Genomic DNA, 19,707 nt, shown 5'->3' on the forward strand with positions numbered 1-19,707 from the left:
TGTCCACATAAGCCAAGATCTTGGTATCATATCCGTTGGTTGTTACTGGATTTATTGCTTTGTTTTGTGGGATCTGATTGATTAATGGGTCTATATACATGGCAAAGAGAATTGGGGAGGAAGGGCAACCCTGCCTCGTCCCTCTAGTCAACTCTATTTTTCCATATGCATTACCCATTATTTGTAGCCAACCAAAGGGCTTATAATACATTGCACAGATAGTGGTGATAAGTCGGGGGCCAAGCCCTCTCTCTGTCAGAGCCCCCCAGAGATATTGCCATGAGACCCGGTCGAAGGCTTTTTCAGCATATAGGAGGATTACAGTCATCTCACCCCTGTAACTTCAGCCACTTCCAACAATGAGATAACTCTCCTGATACGGTCTGTGGTCCTCCTACCCGGTATAAAGTAATGCTGCCATGGTGAGACCCACTTCCCTATTACTAGCAGTCTGTGTAAGCTTATGCTGTTCCCAGTTTACTATTGTAGGGGGAGTGTTTACCTGTGCCCCTGAGCAGTCTATTAAACCAAGAGCTACCTTCTGAGTGTCTTTATCTTTATCCTCAACTTCATAGTCCTTTGTGGAAAGTTTATCGCTGGCTACCCCATCATTCCCTCCTGCAGCTTTGGGCTCCGCCGTGATCGCAGGCCCAGAAGACAGTTTAACAGCTCTGAGCAGCTCTGCTACTGTAGGACCGGGCAGGCACTGCTGGGGCACTACCATGCCCTTCCCTTCCTCTTTGAGGCATTCTCAATCCGGGTCGCTGTCTGCAATCAGCGCCCAGGCTGATGCGGAGGACCCTCTCCTCCGCTCTCGCCCATGACGCTGCATCCATGGTCCTAGCGCCGCTGGTGAGAGAAGTTGCACTCGTTCTTCGTCTCGCTGTACCTGGAGCAGTCTTTAGTTTAATCTCTGCGGGTAAATGAAGCCCGGAATGGCAGCAATCAAATCGACCCAAGGCGTGGCAGAGTTTCTTGCAGGCAAGTAACAACACCTGCTGTCCTCACGCAATCTTGCATTTGGGTGTGCAAACAGTAAATTCCTTGCTGAGCATCATCTGTAGGGCAAATAATATGTCAGGCAACATCTTCTATCGATGCGGGGGGTTGTCAGGATCTCAGATGGTCATAGTGCTGCGAGCAATTGCGAGTGATCGCCTTAGCCGACCGCCATCTTGCTTTCCTCAACATGTAAGATAATAGATTTCTTGTGAGCCTCACACAATAATTCCTCTATTACTGAGTAGTGATGAGCATTGTTACTAAGTCAGTTTGAACTCCTGCTCCAGCAAGTCACTACCTGACTGCTATTGCCACGGACCTGGTGACCCATGGAGTTAAGAGGGTTTAAGCCGTCCTAGAGAGGCCTGCTTGCCTCCTCGTTCCTTCTTCCCTCTTGCTGGAAAGGGTGGAAGTAGTTCAGGCACTTCCATTGATGCCCTTCTTATTTGTCTTCAGTTTCTCATATTTATTTTTGTACTCTCACCTAACCTGGAGTCTTCCCATGGGCTTTAAGCTTTAGAAACAAACTCAATTTCAGTTTAAGTACCACATGATGTTCTTTAGAGTGTTTTTTTCTGTATGGGCTGGATTGTTTCTTTTCCTCTATTGAATGGCTCTTCCGCCCTATATTTTCCACTATGGGCTTGTTCTACAGTTTGTTTTGCTTTGCTTTAAGGCGTGGTTTTTCGGGGTGCCTTCGTTTTAAGTCTGGCTAGAAACGGCTTTCACCAGATCTAATGTCTTTGGCACACACAACACAAAACAAACATCGTGTAATATACCGAATGGGGCCTTAGGTCAACGCTTTTCAGTCATTTGCCTTTTTGGTTATTCTGCTTCACGAACTGAATAGATGGGTTGAGGGATTGTGCATCACATCTTGGATCAGCCTAAGGCGTTTGTGGTTCTTTCTAGCTTAAATTGGTTCTGCGGTACAAGTAATCATCGTATAGGTATTTTAATGCCTTCTCTAAGAAAACAGTTGTTTTGTAGTACTTTCTGTGTATGCTGCTTTTGGTGCTAAGCAAACAAATGATGGACGGAATCCTGATTTAATCATACATTCATCCCCAGTCAAGAGATCTGGGTTAAATGCATCGTTCTTTTGCTCACCATGCCACCCCAGTTTAGACCCAGCCATATGCAAATCAGTCTTGACCCAGTACCTCATGGGAATAGTCCAGACAGAACTGCCAAGCCAGGTCCTCCCTGCACCGGAAACAGTGCAGGGCAGGGTCAAGACTGATTTGCATATGGCTGGGTCCAAACTGGAATGGCATGGTGAGAAAAAAAAACGATGGATTTAGGCCCAGATCTTTGTACTGGGGTGAATGTATGACATTGTCCTGCATTCTGTCCATCAATTGTTGTTTTTGCTTTTGGTGCTGGCAGCATGTCTTTGGAGGTGAAACAGTATCGTTATTGATCTTTGAAGCCCCAGACTTCAAATCGTCAAGTGCAATGCATAGGAAAAACTTCCACTGCTCCTCATTGAACAGGCATGCAGTGCTCTCACTGGATTAAATGGGAAATCTCTTCTAAAATGACCACCATGAAAATGCTATGATTGCAGCAATCTTAGTTGAAGATATATGCCTTCTAATAGAGTGAGCTGTGTTTCTTTTTCTTTACATTCATATAACCTACTGGTATGTATGTAACTGAGCTTATAAAGCGCCTGGTTACACTTAGCCAGTGTGTCCCCGCGCTGTACCGCTGAGGAACCCATCCTGGCCTGTTCCTGTGAGGCACCCATTCTTGGGCACCCCAAGGTGAAGCCAGGCATCCTTAGCGATTAGGGCCGGTGTGGAGATTAAGCAAGCTATTGCCCAGAGTTGCAGAGTGGGACTCATGATTAGAGTAGGCACCGAGGCGAGAATTATCGGGTTTGCGGACATTGAGCCCAAGACCCTGCCGCGACAGGAATTGAACCCGGGTCAGATCTCTGCATCAGGGTCTGCCGCTCTAACCAGTGAGCCACATTTCTCCACGTCAGTGGCGGCTTCTCCGCTAACACGGAGGAGCGTCGTCCCACTGTTTTCAGCAGTTTAAGAAAAAAATATATAATAACCCAGTTATTTTCATTTTATTTTTTCCTTTTTCGAGAACGGCAGCTAAGCTTTGCGAGGGAGGCGGGCAGGGCTGACAGAGCAGCCGTGGAGTGGTTTGTTCCCACTCCTAAGTGCACATGATTGTTTGGCTGGGTTCTCTCAGGGCAGCCAAAACAGTCAGACACACTTTGCCTTTTCTCCACCCAGGCTGCATTACCACCTGGATGGAGAACATGCCCAGGTCCCCATGCCCCGCCTGAGCATCGAGCCATGGCACTCAGACCAATCACAATGCTGCATGGCAGCATTGTGATTGGCTCTGGGGAACCTGGGTGCTTCCAGGCTGCTTTCTGTTCCTGCCGGCAGGAGGGGGAGAGACGTGAGCAGGAGGAGGAGCTGCAAGGAGGACGCAGCAAACAGGTAAGTTTATTTTTTTTTATTTCTCCCCTGCCCTCCACCCCCCACTGCCCCATCACCACCGATCGGTGCCAACCTCCGCTGCTACTGGTGTGCCTCTCACTCCTGGGCCTGCCTTTCTTCCATCCAGAGCAGCCAGGGAATTCTTTGCTGCTCACCTAGATGCTAATTAACATGCATAGGATCAGTCATCTCTTTCGGCTGTAGCTGGGTTACTCAGCTCCTATGTCACTCACTCCTTACCCAGCCTGCCACTTCTTTCTGAGCGCCTGAAGTCTTCTCTACTACTCGCGGGGCTGCTCATTTAAAATGCAGAACACCCAGCATTTCTTGCAGCAGCTGTTCAATTCCTGGGCCAGCCTCTCCACAAGCTTGCCTGTTGGTTTACTCATATAAAATATAGATCACATGGCATCGCTTGCACCTACCACCAGGATGGTCAGTTTCTGCCACACTGCGTGGGCAGCTTCGTCCCAGAACCAGACCTCCCTCCACTCAGAGCACCTGTTGTCTTCTCCACTGTTTCTAGGGCTATTCATTTTTACCTGTATAGTGCTCAGCGTTTCTTGAATCTGCTACCTGGACAATCAGTTCACACCTTGCTACTGGGCAAGTCTCCATCTTGTCTGTCTTCTACTTCAGTGGTGGATGGTGATATTTGAAAGTGGTGACGGTGTAAAACTTGGGTATAATTTTTATGTAGCAACCGAGATTGATGAACAAACGTGGGGTTCGGGGTTCCACCATCCCACAATTTATTTTTTTAAAGAAAGACAAATCGTGCATTTAAAAAAAAAATTAATAAAGAATTTAACGAGAAAGCAAGAAGGTTTATACAGCAATTGTGAATGTGTAGAAATTTCCTGATTGGGAAAGATACCAGACTGCTTTTTTGGCTTCCGAAGGTGCTTTGTGGTTTTCCTCGTCTCCTGTACACAGGCCTTCCTGGGTGTTTATTGAGCAACATCTCTCATTTCCCTTACCACTTTCCTCCTTTTTAACCACATCCACTTTATCTATTCCTTTTTCACGCTCCATTATTTTAGATACTATTGCAGCGATTAAGTCTGTAGATAAGAAAGTGGCTACCCCGATCCATAAATCGAGGTGGTCTTCTTTATGGCGTAATCCTCGATTAAAATTTGTTATTGATCCTGCGTTGATCCCTTATTGGTCCTCTAAAGGAGTAACTTTAGTTCGTCATCTATATGACTCCAATAATGATCCATTGCCCTTTTCCTCTTTAGCTCAACAGTTCTCGCTCTCCAATTTGGACTTCTATACTTTTCTAAAAATCAAAGTGGCTCTTGCTAAAGTACGCCTGGAGCCCAATTCTCCTACTGTTATGTTATTTTCCTTGTGGCTTCGATCTGGTCATGTGGCGTCAAAGATCTATAAATTTCTGTCTTCCACTTCCTCTGCCTTACATACTGTTACCCAACAAAAGTGGTTACATCATTTTGATAAGGATCTTACCGACCATATTTCGCCAGAAACCTGGCAGCTGACTGGCAAATTTTCTCTCCGTGATAAGATCGCCCCTTCTTTAACCCAATCTAAAAAAAATTCTCTCAACCTTCTCCATTGGACTCCTGCGCGTTTGCCTTCGTTACACTTGAAGGACGATGATCTCTGTTGGAGCTGTGGTCTGGCTACTGGCAATTATCTGCATATGTTCTTTACCTGCTCTCTTTTACAACCCTTCTGGGATCTCATAAATAAACATTTCATATAAATTTCTCATACTGATTTTCAGATTTCCTTCCCCATGATCCTCTTGGGCCCTTTAGCTTCCCGAGTGCCCTTGCCTTTGGATATCTTAGATTTGCAATTGCTTGATCTTTTACTGACAGTTGCCGTTAAGATAATCCTAATGGAATGGAAGTCTTTTTCTTCCGTATCATATCATACATGGTGGGCATGGGTTTCTTTTTTACGCAGCGCGCACATTTCAGTCGATGTGGCTCATCTTACCCCTACGATTTCTAGTTATGTTTGGAAAGCTCGGGATGCTTATATGGATTTGCCTTCGAAGGGGTTGGTTGCCCAGTATCCTTTTGTGTCCTCTACTTGATTGCTGTTTGCTATTTGTGTAGTGTGTGTTTGTAGTACTGCAGTAGTTCCTTCCCTTCCCTTTCTCTTTTTTCTTTCTTCTTGCTACCTCCTTTTCTACTTTTTCTCCCTCTGTCTTCTTTTCCTTTTTTCTCTCTTTCTACTTCTCTCATTCATAATAGTGATACTGTTTACGGATATTTTGGTTCATTGATATTCCCCTTATGAGTTTCTTATATTTTACCTCTTTATTGGTTGCGGGAATTATTTGTATTTGATTCAATCATAAGTACTATGTCTATGGATTTTGATTGTATCACTATGTATTGTATTTATTTACTTCTTATACTTTTTAAACTTAATAAACTTATTGAACACAAAAAAAAAGAAAAAGTGAATAACACTGGGCTGTGTGCTGTGCTTTGAAGGCTGCTTTAAAGTGGTTGATGTTTATGGGATAAACTTTGCATGATGCTTTTCCACTTTAGAGTCTTAGTACAAGGAAGCCATTTGGTTTGCATGCACAATATAAATAAAATGTAATAATAATAATAATACTAAAAAAAAAATATATATATATATATATATATATATATATATATATATATATATATATATCACATGGCATCGCTTGCACCTACCATCAGGATGGTCAGTTTCTGCCACACTACGTGGGCAGCTTCGTCCCAGAACCAGACCTCCCTCCACTCAAAGCACCTGTTGTCTTCTCCACTGTTTCTAGGGCTATTCATTTTTACCTGTATAGTGCTCAGCGTTTCTTGAATCTGCTACCTGGACAATCAGTTCACACCTTGCTACTGGGCAAGTCTCCATCTTGTCTGTCTTCTACTTCAGTGGTGGATGGTGATATTTGAAAGTGGTGACGGTGTAAAACTTGGGTATCATTTTTATGTAGCAACCGAGATTGATGGACAAACGTGGGGTTCGGGGTTCCACCATCCCACGATCTATTTTTTAAAGAAAGACAAATCGTGCATTTCAAAGAATTTTAATAAAGAATATAGCGAGAAAGCAAGAAGGTTTATACAGCAATTGTGAATGTGTAGTCTTGAAATATTAAAACACATTAAAGACTTTCCTATATCTTGCTGCATTGATATGTACAAAAGTTACTGCATTGTGTGCTTTTCCAGTGTCTTGCACTGCATGCGGCTTCGACTTTGGAAGAAAATGTTCTAACCAGGCTTGGGGAAGCACCCACAGCTGCTGGCTGCAGTCAGTCATATAGACATATTTGCAAACAAGGCTATAAGTGTGATGAAACAGTGTGGGTCTCTTATAGGGGCGAGGCTTACGCATGTAGACTACATTTCTGTAATTCCAATTGTGTGCCACCCGAATGGTATTTTGGTTTCTCTCTTGGCCTTCTGTTATTGCATCCAGATAAATAAAACAACGACTTACATGCACTTAAAACCTGCCAGGACTATTTGCTTTGTCAATGGTTGTTAGCTGTTTAAGTCAAATGAGTAACAACAATGGCTTTGTTGTAAATAATTGATGTTATAAGATTTTCAAATCTGAAATTATGCAACTAAATAATATTGAGACCTGCGGAAGGAGTATCGGTCTTTAGTTATGTGCACTTTCTGTTAGATATGTATGTCTTTTTCTCTTCAAATCTCGTCCATCTGGATATCTTAAACCTCATCTCTTTCCTCTTGGGCGCCCTTTTCACTGGCCCTGAATGCACTTCCTCCCATCTCCTTTACTTCACCACCCCCAAACAAACACTGCACTCACTCATATGCAAGCATTTTATTTTATGGTAGACTTGTCAATATTTTTGTATATGTTCATTCCCTTCACACACATTTACACAGAGTTTTAAGTGCAACTGGAATACGTGATCATTGTGCTGTGTGCTGCGTGCTCTGCAGAGAGGCCAACCCACTGACAGGCTCTGTGAGAAACTCGCACTGCCTGCAACCTCAACACCAGAGGTCTCAATCAGAGAAAAGATGTGGGAATTTCAGAGCCCTAAAGCAGAAACTGCCACTTCTCGCCTTCCATTCAGAGTGCCAGATGACTTCTCGGCTGCCCGCTGGGCACCTCACCCAGCATGCAGAGTGCTAAAATCCTTTGCAGCAGCCGCTATGGTGCTCTGTTCCCACTGGCGTGCTGCTACCCTGCACAGTGCTTTACTGCAGCAGGCATTGATTGGGAGTCAGCTGGAGCAGCAGAGCTTGAGTGATGCACACTTTCTCACTCATGAACTTGCTATCTCTTCCAGAACTCTGATGCCCCCCCCCCCCGATCAGATGGCAGCAAATGCTCAGATATTTAAGAAGAATGTGAAGTGTAGCACAAGTTAGATGCCAAAAGGCATACATCTATTCTAATCATGACTGCAATAATGCTGCAGGCAGTGCAGCACCAGCTCCCACTCTGCTTCCAACGCAGGCAAGTATGACTGTGCAGCTTCCAAGAGCTACAGTACCTTTACCTGTGCAATGGTGGCTAGTGGAGCTCTCTGATTGCTATGGCACTGCAGACAGTGGCACTCCCCTCAAGCTAGTTAGGAATAACGAGACAGATCTGAACATTCACTCAGGATATTTGAGTGAAGGTGCAGATCTGATCGTACATTTGGAACTAATGAGTAATGCTTCACTTGTGAATATTATGCCCCACGGATTTACTGAGTGAAGGGGGAAATCTGTGTGCACAGTCAAGATTTCTGAGTGATGGTGCAAATTACACATTGAGTTGTGACAGACAGAGGGAACAACAATAGCACAATTATCTATTTATTCATTCATTTGTTCATACATTCACCCATGCACACACTCACCTAGTCATAAAGCAGTTCGCTCACTCAGTCTTCCATTCATGCATGGATGCATATATTGATCCATTATGTGCTCACACCCATTCATCCTGTGATCCCTTCACCTATGGACTCCTTCACACTTTCATCCATTCGCACAACCACAAACTTGTCAATCAATAGAGAAGCATATAGGCTTTGTCTGTGGCCTACTTCCTCAAGAGTGTGTCATTTTTCTCTAAGAACAGGGTAAATGCAATGTTAGCCATCTACTGAAAACAACAGACAACATTACAAATGCACACGGGGTCTTAGCAGAAGCATACCGAATAATATTGCATGTTTTGGTTCTTTTTCTGCATAAACTGCAGTGGTATAAACATATGAATTTCAAAGAGACCTGGGCAATGGACAATATTTTAAAGTTCCCTGTCAAATGCTGGATTAATCTTAATGAAAACAGCACCCAAACCACTCTACAAAGCTTTACCATTGTCAAGGCTACTAGGATTATGTTGCATGGAAGACCTATATGCAGCAAGGTAGTCTAAATTATGTGGTAAAAATGCAAATGATGTGCCACATTCACTTGCAGCATTTTAATCTGCTTTAGCAAGAAAACAACATTTTTATGAAATCTGCAAATTATGCAAATTATCTGCCACGTTTTGTGGCAGTTGCAATAAATCCATAATTATGTGGCAAATGCTGTAGCCACAGAATCACATAAATCCACTGACCCTCGCATTGTCCATTGGTTTATCAAAAATATATTACTGAAAGGTTAATACACCTTAAATATACTAAATCAAGTCATTGCGCATTGTTAGCTGCCTTTAAAGAAACAGCTCTTTCATGCTGCCTGCCTAAACATGTAATATAAAAAAAATACACAACAGGTTATGTGTGTAATATGGTCTTATTTTGCTACTTCAGGGTCCTGGTGAAATTTAAAAACCACTTAGACATCGGCCTTGTGGTTTAAAATACAGTAAAATAGGTCCCCATTAAACAGTTTCTGGTTATGTAGTCTTTATTTATAGGGAAAGAATAGACAAAACACAATCAAAAAACTTTTAACACAGATGTGGTTTTAATGAGTTATTCTAAAAAAAAAAAATGTATTACATTTCTAAGGAACTTGCAGTCCTGGACATTGTTCACGATGAAGCCAAGAGTAATTAAATGTAAAACATGGGCTTTGGGGATTGTGGGACATGTGGGGAAAAAAACTGCGAATAAGAATGACTTGGATGACGTATAAGAAGACTCTTCTTGCAAGGTGTTGGAATAATTTAATCTCTCATTTTATGTAAAATAATTTTTCCAAGATCACTTGGTATCGAGGACATTCAGATCCTCGAAACGGCTGTTCTTATCACAAATGCAGACAAAGGGCTGCATTTCGCATCAACAAAGCAGGCACTCATTAAACTGTATGGAAACGCTGTGGAACAAAATGTTCGAACACTTAACAGTTACCCTCGTGGAAGTTGATACACAGAAACGACAATGGTGTCGGAAGTGACATCACATCACACACCCTTTGGCCCTTTCCCCCAGGGACTGCTAGTCCCTCAGAAGCAACGTATGTACTGCTGAGATGCTACTGGAAGGTTAATAAACAAGAGCTATGGATAGTAAACATGGTTTTAAGAGATATGTTTATTTTCTGTTCCTGCTGCTGCCTTCATGGCAAATCAGGACGAAAAACACATGGCACTTTGTATTCCATTGGAACTAGGCTAATCAACGTCATATATACACACACCCTAAAATATGTAATACGTTTGCAGGGATTATCCCACTGAATGACCTTGCTGTCATAATAACCATACTGCAGATCTTTATTTTTTTTTTACATGTATTTCTTCTGTACATTACATGAGTGGAAAGAAAATTACAATACTTGGAAAGGTGCTACAGGTGGAGGTGCAGTAAGAGCGAAAATATGTGAACAATGTGTAACAAAAAACAACCACCATACAGGGCACAGAATCAAGAAATGCCTTAGACATCAGACCATCAATTACAAATTAGAACTCCACGAACAATACATTGGTTAGGTTTCTCCAAGTCCAGCAATCAATGCAAATATGGTGAAGACTGAGAAGTGACGTTTTGACCCCTTAACATCATTTAACAATGCCCTCCTCAGGACATAATTGTAGCAATCTATAACGAGACATAGGCATTGTCAGGATATTAGAAAAAGGAGTAATCAACGTGAATGAGACCAACATACTGCTCACCTTACTGAAAGAGTAGCATGTGTCAATGCATTGTTTAGAAAAAGGAACCGGACGACCGATGTCCTACAAATGACACAAATGACCTACAAAGAATAGAGCTTAATTAGGAAAGCAAAATAGAACAGGAGACAGGCACTCAACTGGCAGAAGAATAGTCTGTACAAAATTCAAAGTGACCTGTGCATAATATGTTTTGCGGAAGCCATAGTGTTAAGCAACAAAAGCTACCTAAAGCTCATGGAAAGACTTGGGAGTGGTACGTTACCGTGCAACATGCACCTCGAATAAACCTATACTGAAGAATATATATTAAAAATGTTATTAGGGATCCTCTTTTTTAGGGTCCACACCTATTCCAATTAATAACACTCTCTATCAGATGATTGAGAAGCTTGAAAAATTTAACAAAATAGTAATTTGTACCCAGTTGCAGAGTCGTTTTATGATCCATCATTTACAGTCCTACACGATTCCTATGGATTTGCAGGTTAGGATATTAACTTCCAATTTTTACTGATGATCCAAGGTAGCACAAGGGTTTCAGTTTTATCAGCAATAATTGCTCATGTCGCTGGATGGTTATAGCTATTGATACCACCTTAGAACGCGTGAAAGGAATGGAAAAGGAAATAGTGGATTTTCTTGAAAGAAATCATCCATATCCAATCATTCATTAATGCTAAGGAAGCTTTGGCTGCACTAGAAAAAATCTGTTTCTGGATTCAGAATATTTACACAAGAGAAACAACTAAATAAATTAGCTAGGGACACCAGAAATTACAACAAAAACAAGACTTACCCATATATCTTTGACGAATATTGCAGCTAGAACGAAAAAGGAAGAATTGTGAACAGAGGACACCATTACCAAAAACATTTTCCCACATTTTTAGGCATTTTTAACTCGGAGGCTTGACTCTGAACCCAGAAACAGTCCTACTCATTTGCCATCTAGAAATTCTACACTTCTGTACAGCCAATTTTTTAAGAAACATGTCCGTGAGGCCAATGGACCCCTGGACAGAAGTTTCAAACCTCGAGAGGAAGAAGTCGTGGTCGAGGGAAAGGACGAGGCAGAGGCCCGAAATTTAAGCATTTCTGGTGCTGGGAACCTTGCGGCTTGTAATCACCGGTACACAAGGACCTAAGCAAACAGAAGATTTGCAGATACCTGGTTTGTGGCCGGGGATACAAAGCAGAGCCAAATATATTGGTAAAGTAGATTTATTCTCTAGATGCCAGACAGCACTGCGACAATCCGCACCAACAGCTCCTGGAGTCAGTCACCAACTGACTCCCATGGATTTCTGTAATAAGAACACCCCTTCTCACATTCCATTATTGACATTCCACTCCATAGCATACTAATACCTATAAACACAACAACTTTGTAATCAATTGTCTGTGTGAACTGAAAGTCTAAATTCTTGTAAGTGGGAACTGATGCTGACTGTTTTTGTGTACTTTTGCTGTGCAGGTGGGAGAGTTCAGAGCCCATGCCGCTGAGTGGACAGCCAACGTCTCAGCAGAATTCAAAGAAACCCGCAGGCGACTGAGTGTGGAAATTTACGACAAGTTTCAGCGGGCCACCTCTGTCAAAAGGAAGCTCTCTGCGGAACTGGGCATGAGCCCAACCCAAGAACTCACGCAGGGCAAGCGGACCCTATCAGTGAACCACCTCACGAATGAAAAGGAGATGCTGCCAGCTCTCGTCAAGAGTGATAGTATCTACCTGAATGGCCTGACGCCACACAGTGCGAGCGAGGAGATTGCCATCATTGAAAACATGAAGTAGAGCTGATTTTTGGATCCCTGCCTCCTTATCACCAAGACTTTGACTGGCCAACTGTTTGATTTCTTTTTTTCGTATAACCAGTGCTAGTTCCATTATGAATATGTGCATGAGCTCAATTAAAAGGAAACCACAAACCTTGGGACATGGAGTTAGCATCAAATTGATCAGTCACTTCAAGACATATTGGGCATGAGTTGTCGATGAATACGGAATTGCACAATATTCAATGACTTCGTTGTGTCCAGAGTGTCTCTCTTTCCTAACGTGCCATAGGAATAACAAAGATATGCATTACCCTTGGTAATGCTGATGATATAACTTTGAGAGATCATTCCTTAATCTTTCAGGTAACAACTGAGCCTAGAAGACGGACCTCTACTGACTGAACCATTGTTGTAAATGGAAGAAACTCTGATGCAGCCTTTTGCCTAAGAAAAGTTTTCCAGTGCCTTATAGTCTGAAGACCCACTGCAAAGCCATCAAATGTTTTTGTATGTTTTATTTTCGCATGAGAAATGTATTATCGTGTTACTTTCCCCTCTTCCTTGCAATCATCTGCAAGGAAGCCTGCTTGACTTTGGATATCAGACCCTACACATACAGCCCGAATAAAGAGACACGAAGACAACTCGCATCCCTGCAGTCTGAATGGCAATGCAGTTGTGTGAGTTGCAAAAATGACTGCAAATGTATTTATTCCTTTTTATTTGGGTTCAAATAATTTAGAACATCTTAATGCTCACGCCCCACTGTTGTCACATTTCCAAAACCATAGAGTAAAAAACTTTTACAATATATAGCAGGACAGTGCTTGGAGAGGTTGTAAAATGCAATTATTTAATATACTTGGAGCCTTATTTAGTAAACCCTCCTTAAGACGAGCGTTGTGGTGAATGGCTGAAGATTTTAAACCTCATTGCCTTTACCAATCAACCAGAACTGAGTAAATCATTTTCTATATGTCATGCTATCTTGCACACTTTTCTCTTTTCTCCCTCAACAGTCCAGTAAATCCCTAACCAGTAACCAACCTGCCACAAGTGACATAGAAAAAGCCACCAGGTATATACAGAAAATTCAACTCTACAGAGGCATTTCTACATATATGGGTATAATCATTTAGTTGAAAAATAAAATTAAACACCTTAATTTACAAGTCAGAATTTTGTCCAACTATTTGCTCAATTGTATCATATATGAGCAATCCCTTTTATAGCACACATACCTGAAATGTAAAGATTCTGACACCAGGCTTGCAACAAAAGAACAGACAAGCATTGTAAGTGCTAATAGGTATGACTTCCATACCATGCAAGCACTTGACATCTGTATTGTGCAAGCACTTCCAAGCCCAAAACATGCAGGCAAAATGTACACCATCCAACACACCTTCAGACAACTACTTTATCAAAGTTTACCAGCATTCAGGATCCCATGCACACAAATCCTCAGGCACCCATTTTTATAATTTTCAACAGAGATGCATATAGAACTACTGACAAATGGTTATCAATGAACATAAGCTAGAAGGCACACCTATTCATGTGCAGGAGGGCGGTACTCAGTACAAGCGTGGAGCACAGGATGGTGTGTAGCAAAAGGCACAGGACGATGTGCAGCAAAGGGTACACAGTGGTGTGGTTTACAGCATGCCGCACAATAAGATATGCATCTGCGAGTACACGGTTGACGTGACCTGGGAGCACCAGGCGATACACAAGCTTAAAAAACAAGATTGCCCATCAGGGGCGCACTGAGTGCTGCACCTGAAGGGAGGCCCTGCAGATATACAATGAGTGGAGCCCTGTGGGATATGCCTCATGTAAGTCATGTGCTGTTCATCCACAGAGCACTGGAAGTCGCCAAGGTATCATGCAATATATCATATGTACAAAGAATAAGAGATTGATTGAAACCTCTTACCATCAGTCAATACATTGCCTGACTTAAATGATGCATGATTACGAGTTTGGCGGATGAGTTACTCCATCACAAACTTGACGGATATCCCGACATACCTATTACGAGTTCCATTATGTTCCATTGGCTAGGATGACACTCGTAATATGGCGGATGCGATATCCGTCACGTTTGTGATGGAGTAACCCGTCTGCCAAACTCGCAATCAGGCCCTCGGTGTATTTTTTAAAATGTGTCGGTGACGACATCAGATGCATGGCTAAAGACCAAAGCTCATTTGCCGAAGCATGGCGCTTGCATTCCTCTCTTGAAAAACCAACCCCATAGCCAACAAGTTCAAATAGTGCTCTGGAGTTCCTTATTCTCATGTAGGAGCCAAATGATGTAAGATAATGGTGTGCGAACCATTCATAAAGCCACCTCCCACACATGCTTGCCTCTTCCACTACTGTCACGGCTGCCTGTACCACTTATCATTAAGCAGAAGCCATGCATATTACATGTATTCATAACCACTAATGAAGCACACGTTATACATGCAAAATGAATGCAATGTCATTTAAAATAAGCCCATAATGTATCTCTATGTGTCGCCTACTAACCTAGACATGCTCTTGTGCACATCTGTGACCATTCAAATACTTACAGCCCACGAGCATCACACCCAAAATTGCACAAGAGGATGTGTTGAGTAAGAGGCACATAGTGGAGCTCACAATTACTTATGCCACATTCTGGTTTATCAGTACGTTCAATGAAGAAGTATGGTGCAAAAAAGACAATACGACTTTTTTTATTTAATCGCTGGAGCTGTATCTTCAGAGCAATACCATATCATTTTTTCCTGTAAGTTTGAAATATGTTTTGCTAAAATAAAACGCTTTCCAAATGTAGCACTGACTAAACCATGTTTCTCAAGTGTGTAATTCCTCTGATTTGGAAGCTGTTGTTGTTCAGCCCTCAATGCACTCATGCCAAGAGCAGCATCCGCTTAGCCAATCCAATTCTGTTGCAGTACCTGTGACACATAATAATGGCGGTGCACTTTCAGAGGTAGAATACATATGTACAGCTTACCATAAACACATGTTTGCTCTGTTAATGCTGAAATTCCAATTAGCACAGGTCTTGATTTTCTGGAACTCTATGGGACCACCAGGTGCCTACATTGTGACTATAAATAATGTCTTATGTTTATCATAGACTGTTGCTCTGTTATCATGCAATGTTTTGTCTGAAATTGAGTTATGATACTCTATCAAACATACAGAGCAGTAAGCTTATGGAAATGAATAAAATATTTTGAAGAAAGTAATCTTGACTTGAATGTATTAAGCTTTCTGTTGCAAGAAAATGAGACTCGATTCTTTATTCATATCAGGTTTTATGTTTATATAATTTCCATAACTCTGCGCTCATGTATTGTCTTTGGATGCATGGTGGTATGTCCGTATCACTACGTTACTGGATGAAGTCATCAACAAATTGAGAATCAAGAACTGTCATTTTTCCACTTAATCGTTTATTGAAATTATTGAGAAAATAGAGCTATATGCATGACTGAAATAAAGAATGGTGATATGCGTGCACAAAAGTACAGTGATGATCTTTCACTCTTAGCTTTGAGACAGTGGTCATTGCAAATGCCTTTTTTTGTTATGCTAATAACATTTACACTGTTTGATGAATCTTCATGAAACCTTCCACAAAAGTGCTCTTTATTGCCTAATGTACAAGTCTGTGCAAGGAAAGTTTCGGAGTGATCCATTAAGCAGGGGTCTAGGAAAAGGAGGTGTCCAAAAACGGAAAATCCCCATGCATTTTCCATATACTTTTCTAAGAAGCACTACCGCAAAAGCTGCTGAACGGAATTTCACCAAATTTGGCAGGAAGCTAGGTGTTGGTCCTCAGATTGTGGTTTGTGTGGTTTGGTGTAATCTGTTTAGCATTTTTATCGACAAATTAACATTTAAAAAGAATTGCATCTGGATAGTTGCTGTTCAGATATGCTCCGATTGGTCAGTTTGAAGGAGACTAGTCAATCCTGATTGATCGATGAGAATGTGAACAATATGTTTTGGCAGCTATTGCAAGACTCAAAGACTTCGTCTCTGTGTCTTAAAAATAAATACAAATAATATGTAAGGGGGCAGGGTGAGCACATCCAGACCCCAAATGGCATGTGGAGGGCTCCTAACGGGACCCCCTTTATTGGCTGGCCACAACATGCTGTGGCAGCACTTACATGACTCTGGGACATGGTCCCTATTAACATGCATTGTAGTGTATGGTTGGATTCGAGTGTCACAAAAAGAAGCACATATAAAGGTTGATAACAGATTTTAGTTACATTACAAATCATTTGTTGATGGTACCATATTAATTAAAGGATTTCTGGTGTGTTCTAAGGTGATTTTACTCTGTGAGAAATGCTGACTCTCTGCTAGGATTTCATGAATCATGCCTGAGAGAAAACTGGTTTCCCCCTGAAGATTTTCTCATAGAGGTAATGAAAAGTGGCCAAGAAGCAAAAATGAGAGCACATTTTCTGTAAATTCTTTCTATTTTTCTCAGCCATGTGAGAAGAGTAAAGTCTGACATTCTCAGTAAAACGTACTTCCAACAGCAGCAGCCTCTCATTATAATCCCCTGTGTTCTACCTCAGCCTCCCAGAGTGTTCTAAAGAACAACTAGAGCACTAACAGTCCTACTTATGACAAAAGTGTGGAATCCTGAAGCCATTTTGATTGAATCAAACGGGTAAAATATAAAATATTTCATTTCGAAAGGAACGGCATGGGGGTTCACTTAATCATGGAAATTATGCTTAGTGCTGTAGAAAGAAATATTAGGACACATTTTAAATGAGTTTTCAAATATTTTCTTCATGTATTTACGTAAAACACTCCGGCATGCAGACTAAAACATTAACATTCAACACCAGCAGCAGACTGCCAGTTGACTTGCTGGTGCAGGTTTAACACAGAGTTTTAATGAGCAACCAGAGTGCTAACATTATGAATTTATGGCAAAAGTGTGGCACATCTGAATTCCAGTTTGACGGAATAGAAGTGGACAACTGGAAGCATATCCTATTGTGGATACTGCAGTGAAGGAGGAAATTAGGGAACTTATAACAAAAAGTGTCTAAAAAAACCACTAGAGAACAAAGGGCATAAATGTAGCTCAAATACCACCCAAACCCTAGCCCAGGTCTAAACCAATGACAGAAATGTGCAAAATGCGTACTTTTTTATTTTTATTTTTGCTGTTGTATATGGTGTGACATGACCCAAAGGTATGGGAGTGCTTTATATGAGAACACATTCAGTTTGGTTTTAGGCATGAGGAGATTAAGGGCCAGATGTAGGTAATTCTATTTTACCACTTCTTAAATACCGAATCATACCGATTCGGTATTTAAGAAGTGGTAAAATAGAGGGGGGGAGATGTAGGTATTTCAGAATCGGTAAATACCGAATCGTTAAGATTCGGTATTTACCGATTCTGTAAATTCCGATTCGGTAATGCCCATTGATTCCTATGGGCATTGAAGCCCATTGGAATCAATGGGCATTACCGAATCGGTATTTACAGATTCGGTAAATACCGATTCCAGCAAGGGTGCAGGGGGTGTCACTTTGACACCCTCTAGCACCCCAAATACAGGCATGTGTGCCATGTGGCACACAGACATGCCCTAAGGGCATGTCTGTGTGCCACATGGCACAGGTGTGCATGCACAGATGTGCATGCACACCTGAATTCGGTATTTTACCACCCAATTGGATTGGGTGGTAAAATACTGAATTCTGGAGGCCTGTAGCACTGTAAACAGTGCTACCTACATCTGGGTTTTACCGAATCGGTAAAATTAACCGATTCTGTATTTTACAGATTCGGTAAATTTACAGTTTCGGTAAATTTACCGAATCTGTAAAATATTGGCCCCTACATCTCGAAAACCAATTACCGGTCGGTACCGGCCGAAATCGGCCGTTACCGACCGGTAATTGGTGACCTACATCTGGCCCTAAGTGATGTGCCCAGAATCACAGGATGTTGTGCTGTTGCAGTTTCACAGTAAGAAGCTGTGGCTGTAACACCACATCCTTCTCTCCCCAGTGCAAGAAATATTCAAGTGATCAACTGAATAAAAATCATAAAGATAGCAAATAGTGAATAATTTAAAAGTGCTTAGTCGATATTTCAGAACTCAGAAAATGTGTCCTCATTTTAGTTTTGAATAGCAATAACCATAATTCCTATGGGGAAAAAAACCCTAATTTTTATCATTTCTAAAGCAAATACTTTAGGTTTTACAGTTTTGATTCCAGCAAGATGACTGCAGGTGTGCCACTCTTTTGAATTAAATACAGAATGTTAGCAAGCTTGTTGTCCATTAGAACACTATGGGCAGATCCCCATTGAGGAAGAGGACTGGGCTGAAATCTTGTAAGTCCTGGGCAAAGGTGCCCGGGAAGTCCATTTGAAATTCTGCCTACTTCGGATGCTCCACGAGTGATACTGGACCCCGACAAGACTGCGAAGGGCTGGCCGCCTGCCCCACTTGACTTGTTGGGGATGTCCGGTTACCCACTGTGATTTCACTTTCATTCTATGCAACTGTCCCTCAATCTGGCTCTTGTGGTCCCAGGATGGGAGCTTCCATGTCCCTTCAGCTGCCACTCACCCCCCCATGATCCTCCTGCATGATCTTAGAGACTCCCTGGACACCTCCCGTCTGCAACGCCGCCTCCTACACACGGCGCTGTTCACTGTAAAGCTCTGCATCCTTCACAAGTGGCAATCACCCATACCCTATCCCCCCTCCGGAGGACTAGACGGTGGCGGTGATCCAGACAGCGTCCCAGGAGTTGTTTATCTACTGCATACAGAATCAGGCTGAGGTGTTCACACAGACATGGGCCTCCTTCCTACATGATGCCCCCTAAAGTAGGCCTTGTCGTCACTGCCCCCTCTTTCCGCTGTAAATATAGGACATCACGCCAAGGGGGCTGATAGCCACTAGCGCCTCATTTAGTGACCCTAGACCCAGTTCCCCTGGTTGTGGCACCCACGTGCTGTGATGGCCCCCTAGCAGTAACCAGGGTACCCCATACCCACCCCTGTCTCTCTCCCCCTTTTTGACCCACCACCACACACTTTTTCCTCCCCCTCTTCCCTCCTCCCCTCCAACATCCACCCTTCCTAAACCTCTCGCAGATCCCACCCACCCTTCCTTGTGGTGCTCCCCCTACCCTTCTAGTCGGCAGCCCTCTCTCTCTCTCTCCCTCTATTCCCCGCCTCCCCACCCACCTCTCCCTCTCCTCTCCCCCGTCGGATACATAGACATGCGGACCTTCCCTCCACAATGGAAGCCAATTCCATGCACTAATGACCCATCGCACAACTCCCCACCTGGGA

At 42.4% G+C, this 19,707-nt stretch overlaps 1 protein-coding gene across 2 annotated transcripts in view; it reads left to right on the forward strand.

Annotated features, from left to right (window-relative positions):
• Window positions 1-15,595, forward strand: part of KCNK2 (potassium two pore domain channel subfamily K member 2) — a 528,695-nt gene extending 513,100 nt beyond the window's left edge. For both annotated transcript variants that reach the window (XM_078649782.1, XM_078649781.1), the window contains exon 7: window positions 12,043-15,595. In XM_078649782.1, coding sequence (XP_078505908.1) covers window positions 12,043-12,360 — 318 coding nt within the window. In that variant the 3' untranslated portion in view covers window positions 12,361-15,595. The remainder of the gene's footprint in view (window positions 1-12,042) is intronic.
• The last annotated feature ends 4,112 nt before the right edge of the window (window positions 15,596-19,707 follow it).

Source organism: Lissotriton helveticus, chromosome 6 (genome assembly GCF_964261635.1).
Source record: "Lissotriton helveticus chromosome 6, aLisHel1.1, whole genome shotgun sequence".
Classification (NCBI taxonomy): Eukaryota; Metazoa; Chordata; class Amphibia; order Caudata; family Salamandridae; genus Lissotriton; species Lissotriton helveticus.